The sequence below is a fragment of the Centroberyx gerrardi genome, chromosome 23 (assembly GCF_048128805.1).
Source record: "Centroberyx gerrardi isolate f3 chromosome 23, fCenGer3.hap1.cur.20231027, whole genome shotgun sequence".
Taxonomy (NCBI): domain Eukaryota; kingdom Metazoa; phylum Chordata; class Actinopteri; order Beryciformes; family Berycidae; genus Centroberyx; species Centroberyx gerrardi.
The window spans coordinates 8,679,140-8,685,649 of NC_136019.1; the positions used below are offsets into that span (position 1 = coordinate 8,679,140).

Sequence of the window (6,510 nt, forward strand, 5' to 3'; positions counted from 1 at the left end):
CAGGACCCCACCCACACTGGTAGAAGGGGGTGGGTGGAGGTGAGGGGTGCTGGACAGCTCGCCTACCAGTTGCACTGCATCTGTCCGTAGAGCAATTACTCTTTATTGCTTTAAAACCGTTAACGTTCTAATAACATGGATATGTGTGTGCACGCGCGGGCTCCACCGTGTCACTTCTTGTGGAGCTGGGAATAGTTTGTCACGTTTAGTTGCACGTCGTCCTAAAAATTACAAACGTGAACGCAAATTCCGTCAGTATTATAGTACATCCATGACCATGAGGCCAGATGAGCTTTCTCCGTTTAACTTCACATTTTAGACAGCAAATAATTAGCCTGGCTATCAAAAATAAACTCACGGCTGCTTAAAATAAAAAGGCACAGGCCTAGTTACAATTTTGCAGACGATTCACAGAATAAAAGTTGATTTTTTAATCTGAAAGAGGTTTTTTTTAATCATCCTGGGGTGAAATACTCTGAGTTGCACCAAACCATTTTCAGATTGCTAGATTAAGACCGGAGGTAAAGCGGTTTTACAAAAGGATACATTGACTTTTAGCAGCTAGTAGACACTGATAGTCTGTGAGAATATCTGAATTTTGACAGCCTGACATTATATGGCAAGTAAAGAGCGTTTCCAATCACGGAAATGCCCTGTTATATAGGCTATTATATAATAATATAATAATAATTATATAATATTCTGACTGGTTGTTCGTTAGTCATTTGATACTTCACAATACTTTTTAACCTCAATAAGGAAGGTATGTCATTTTGTGTATATGATTTGTTCCATGTAAAACAAAGAGGTTGACAATAGGTTATAGGCTATATGATATTTTTTTCCACGTTGTTATTCTTAAAATACAGCAAAACATCTGCTATCTGTAATAACACGTTCATCTTGAGTTTAGAGGTGAGCAATATATACATTTCCTTCCAAAAGATGTTTTTGCAGGTACATTTGTTTAAAAAAAAAAAAAAAAGATGTGGAATGGTCTACTTTATTTTTAATTTTACAGATTTACACAATTATAATCTTTTTTTTTTTTTTTAGTTTAAATCTCTCTAGTGTGCTTTTTTACATGGGTAGACCTATGTGTTCTGTGTACAATTTGTTATTTATACAATATTCTACAAGTAGGCCTATACAATACTGATTCTTCCATATGTTCTTCCAATTATAATTAGGGCATAACGAGAGTCAAAATACGTAATTTGGATGGTGATAAACATGTCTTACTAAAGCACCATGTCTCACTAAAGGCACTGAAATAAATAAAGATGGACTTTAGTAAGATAGACCCGCTTACAATTGCCTGGTATAAGCCCTGTACAGATCTATAGGCTATAGCCTACATATAGGGACATACTGAAATAGCAATTGTATTTTAATTTCCCATATATTCCTTAAATGTATTATTTATTTTCAGTTTTGTGCTGTGTGTTACTCAGAAAACCTTCATGTTCGTCAAGCGTTTTATTTTGAATGTTATGGCCGGAAGTCTTGACGCTGGTCCCCAAAGCAAAGCAAAGCGCACATCGGCCCAATACGCATGCGCGCTCCTTTAATCCACATAATACAGTCCTAGGTGGGCATTTTACACTGGTCTGGGTTTCTCTAAGATATCATCGATTGTAAGTAAAATATGTAACAATTCTGTATCCATGTTGACTATATTTTTAACAGAGTGTGTAAATAAACGCTTAGCGCAGAGAATTGGGCAAATGTCCACACAAAGCCTGTGAGGTTTTGTGATTTTACTGACTGACGGTCGCATTGGATATTAGACTATCGGTGTTTTTTTATAGTATCTATGTCAACCACAGGCCTACTCATTTTACTCTGCATATTCCAGGTAATTGATCGTATTGGACATTTGCATCGCCATGGCGTCCAGTGTCTATGTGCAGGCAGCGGCGCTTGTGGTGCTGGTGCAGCTGCTCTGCCTCGGCGCAGCTGAAGCGGAGCAGGAGACTGGCACCGTAATCCCTGCCGAAAGTAGGTGCATCTTAACAACTGCATTTAGATCTCTTCCCTTCCCTTCCCTTTTTACGTTTTAGATTAGATTCGGTGTGTTTTCAGTATGCTGCCTCAGTGATGCTGCTACATCAAGATCTCCACTTTTGTGTTGAGGATTCTCACTGGAAATTGTAGGTCATCCCATACAGTATGGTGTATTATCAAAACATGATGCTGGGCCTGCTCTTCTTGGTGACACCGTTCTTCATCTCTGCTATGGTCTGACCAATATGGGGGTTTGAAAGCCAATAACAGCAGCCTAGTTTTGTAGCCTATACTAAAGCGCCGATGACTGATATTTTGTGCAAATATTCAGAATATTTAAATTTGACCATTTTCATGCCAAAACCCCCCCCAAAAAACTGGGATTTCATCTTTCCCACAGAATTTTATTCTTGTCAGAGTGGAAAAGCCTCTGAAACAGCATTTAGACCATCATGTGAAACTAAAACTCCCCATTGAAAGCCATACAAATAAAATTAGGCTACTTTAGGGTTAGCAGCTCCGCACCTAATGAATAATGAATGGTGGTGGTGGTGGGGGGGGGGGTCTATGGGATATATTATTGTATTTAAAAGAAGAATTAATTTAAAAAAACATTAGTCAAGAATTAAATGAATAAATAAAATGTGCAAAGAATATAATATGTCATTGCAGGTTTTACAGACTGTGGTCAGAGAGGAGCTTCCATCATATTGGAGGTGGATGACATGATTGGCCGATATCGGATATATCGGTCTGACATTGTCTAACCCTTATGTCACTATTTCTGAACGCCACCTGCCTCTTTGCCCAGGTCGCCCCTGTGTGGATTGTCATGCCTTTGAGTTTATGCAGAGGGCGCTGCAAGATTTAAAGAAGACCGCTTTCAACCTCGATGCCAGGGTGAGTGAAGCCCCTCTCATGGTCATTTGAGTCTTATCTTGTGTCCCTTCAGCTCTGTGTTGTTTCTGCACTTCACCAGCATCAAGATCAGTCTTCTTTTAAAGGTTCTGTATTATTCAGTTGCCATGATTTTTTAATTCATGTTTACGTCATACTGTGGCCCTGGACAAGAATAATAGTCTTCATGATGTTTTGTAGCAAAAAAAAAAAGGAGATGACTAACACACAATCGCAGTTTTCATTCAGAGGAGCGGATAAATGTTTTCAGCACTTGGCTTTCATCAGTGTTCTCATCATACTCCATGTGATGTTTTGCAAGTACATGTAGGCTAGTTTAGTTAAAAGGTTTATTTACTGAATGAATTTGAAGACTAAGTGCTCTTGGATCAGTTCAAATGCTGCAAATTTTCCAGACTTCTGATTGGACGGATATTAGTAATTGTTAAGTGAGGGGAAGTAGTGATGCGTTTACTGGAGTTAGTCTAAAACTGCCTGGAAAAAACTCAAAATTGAACCCCTCAAACAAAGTCATATTTTAACAATGTCTTCAATAAACATCTTTCATCATATATCTGTATAGAGGGAAATTTGAAATCCGATAATAAGGCCCCTTTAATATCAAATTATTTCCATTATTTCACTTTATATGAGGTTCTGTTGTCCTGCCAGTATGCGTTCGTGTATAATATTCCTGTAAATGTATTATACCGACTCTGATTCTGATGCTATATGATCTTTTTATCATCCGTAAGCAACATCTTCTGCTCAAGAGATGACGTTGCATTGAGTTTATAACTTTTAGCCTGTCTTCTCGTCCAGTATCACGGTGTTTCCTCTGTCCCTTTCCCCTCCCAGACGGAGACGCTGGTGCTGCGGGCGGAGAGGCGGGCTCTGTGCGACTGCATGCCCACCAACTCCCTGCGCTGACCCCTTTGCGTTGTGCGTACATTCATGTATTTCACAGCCAGCCGCTACATCTGAGGACACTTCCACTTCCCATCACACCCAGACACACACAGAACGACCCTTTTCCAAATCCTTCCTCCATGTACAGAACCGTATTTATTTCGATTTATTCACGCAACAGGCACTTTATTTTCCTTTTTCCCTTGATTTGAGGTCATGCATTATAAGGCATGTGTTGTTTTGCCTTATTCAGGATGAATTTTATACCGCTGTTCTGTTACGTTGTGAAACAAATGCCTGTGAAATGAGTTTGCTTGTTTTGTTTTTTTTTTGTCATGGGGTTAGGGTCCATTTGTCTCACATGAGGCACACACTACTATTTGTACTCTTGTAGTGTTTGACTGTATAATGTAGATAGAATGCATCGGTAAATTTATTTCTTGAATGTGTTGAAAGAGATTAATGTTTACGACAATTATACACATAAACAAACTGTAGCATCACATGTCGTATACACAATGTAATTTATTAAAGTGCTCAAACAATTTTGGTAACAGACTTAACGAGTTAATGGAGTTACTAAAAATTTGCTGTAATTTTATTTGTGGCAACATTGCATCGTTTTGTAAAAGCAACATGAACGGATTGATTTGCAATTTGGCCTCCTTTGCAAAATGGTTGAGTAACTTCTTTTAAATACACTCCCTTTCCTTTGTAATAAGCATAAACTGCTGGGAAAACAATCCCTTTATTATGTAAAGATGTAATAAATGTCATTATAGTTTAATTGTGAAAGAAACTTGAAGTCTGACAAGAACTTTAACAAACAATATTTTCTGCCAGCAGAGAGAAATGGGTCTTTTTTGGGGGGGAAAGTGTACTTGTAGGTCTTGATTTAGCACAGCACTGTAGCATGAATTTAGAGCACTTTCTGTTAACCTATTGTTAATATAGACTATATGTATACATATGTACACTGGTATATGTAACGTAGTTGTATAAAGGCTTTTTTGTCTTTTCTGTCAGACAGAGCTGTATGAAAGAATAAAGACAAACTGTAGAGTATCAGATGAACCGCTATGAGATAGCAGAGTAATGGAGGATGGAGAGAGGAAGACATGGGGATAGAAATGATAGTTGCTTTACTGTTGTCGCTTGTTCATGAACAGTGTCCTTTGTTGACATTATGTCACGAGAACTGCCTTTAGTATCTTCATGTTGTATCTGCCATTAAAAACATCTAATACTCTTCACTGCTGTGGTCTCTTTCCTGCCTGGGAGCCTCGTCACGTATCTACTGTCAAAACGCATAAATGCCAAGAAAAATCTGAAAAAAAAGTAGTGTGTCTCATTTTCTTAAAGCCATTTTGATCTAAAGGCTTATGCTTAAATGCTTGAAATTAGTTTCTTAGACAAATATAAACAGTGAAGTTGATCCTATGTATGAATTTCTTTCCAAAGCCTTTGCCTTTTCCATGAAGGCAAAGGGAGGCTACTTTAAAGAATCTAAAATATAAGATAGTTTTGATTTGTTTAACACTTTTTTTGGTCACAGCATAATTACATTTGTGTTATTTCATAGTTTTGATGTCTTTACTATTATTCTAAAATTAAATTAAAAATTAAAAATAAAGAAAAATGTGGTGTGTCCAAACTTTTGACTGGCAGTGTGTGTGTGTGTGTGTGTGATGATGTGTAGCTAAACCAACCACCACCATCAGTTTAGCTGCATGTATTCATCGCCCTGCACATTGAAACAAACTATATTTAGCACTGCTTCCATCACTGGCTGTCTAAGAGCAAATGACTTCAATCATATCAGCACTTCTCTCATTTGTCTGCAGAGTCCAAACCCTAGCAGAGAAGTGTGTGTGTGTGTGTGTGCGTGCTCCCAGTCACAGAAGTGCTGTTGTCAGGTCCTGCTGTTCTTAGCTGACCTCATCCCCTCCCACACACACACCTCTTTATTTATTTACAAAGGGGATTACAGCATGCACCCGGCAAACACTGCAGCACCCCGTCTGCTCCACCAGGAGGAGCTCCAAGTCAAGGCAGGGCGCCGGCCGTGTCGCAACGATGCAGCACTCTCCCCTCTCCTCCTCCTCTTCTTCTCCTACTTCTTCTTCTTCTTCTTCTGCCCTCACGGCTGTAAACGCAGCTCCTCTGCAGAGCCAGCGGATCGGGGCGAAATAAATAGATACAGCGGAGATAAAACGGTGGATGTGCGCTGGCCGCCCACCCACCTGCAGTGACCTGGCAGGAAACACACCGCCCAGAGACACACAGTCTGCTGCCAGCGCCGCGCAGCCAGCCAGGCACAAGCAAATCCCCTTCTACTGCAACACAGCGCACAAGCAGCAGCCTCACACAGCCAGCAATTAGATTTCTGTCGTTGGGGCAGTTTGACGTGTTTTTATGCCACCTGTCTTTTACTGGAAAGGGTGACTGAGAGGATGATAGAGGGGTCGAGGATTATTTAAGAGGGATGCTGGGATGCACAGGTACACCGAGAATTAGCTGAATCACTTTGAAAGATCCTTGCATTGTTGTCAAGCAGCCTCCACTTTTTCTCTCTCTCTCTCTCTCTCTGTCTCTCTCTCTCTCTGGCTTTCAACTTCTCTTTCATCTGCTCCCGAGAAAGCCGACTGAATCGTTGCCGCTGTTTGAAATTCTCTGGCGAAGCGCTCTCTCTCTTTC

The 6,510-nt window shown here is 39.9% G+C and overlaps 1 protein-coding gene across 1 annotated transcript; it reads left to right on the forward strand.

Annotated features, from left to right (window-relative positions):
• Positions 1-1,864: 1,864 nt before the first annotated feature.
• On the forward strand, positions 1,865-5,044 carry nicol1 (NELL2 interacting cell ontogeny regulator 1). The gene is made up of 3 exons (XM_071908631.2): positions 1,865-2,001; positions 2,819-2,907; positions 3,763-5,044. Exons 1-3 carry the CDS (start codon positions 1,890-1,892, stop codon positions 3,832-3,834), a joined length of 273 nt encoding a protein of 90 aa, XP_071764732.1. The 5' UTR covers positions 1,865-1,889; the 3' UTR covers positions 3,835-5,044.
• The last annotated feature ends 1,466 nt before the right edge of the window (positions 5,045-6,510 follow it).

Coding starts and splice junctions, on each gene's coding strand:
- nicol1 (XM_071908631.2), top strand. CDS start 1,890: ATGGCGTCCAGTGTCTATGTGCAGGCAGCGGCGCTTGTGGTGCTGGTG. Junction 2,002..2,818: donor CACCGTAATCCCTGCCGAAA/GTAGGTGCATCT, acceptor CTCTTTGCCCAG/GTCGCCCCTGTGTGGATTGT. Junction 2,908..3,762: donor CTTTCAACCTCGATGCCAGG/GTGAGTGAAGCC, acceptor TTCCCCTCCCAG/ACGGAGACGCTGGTGCTGCG.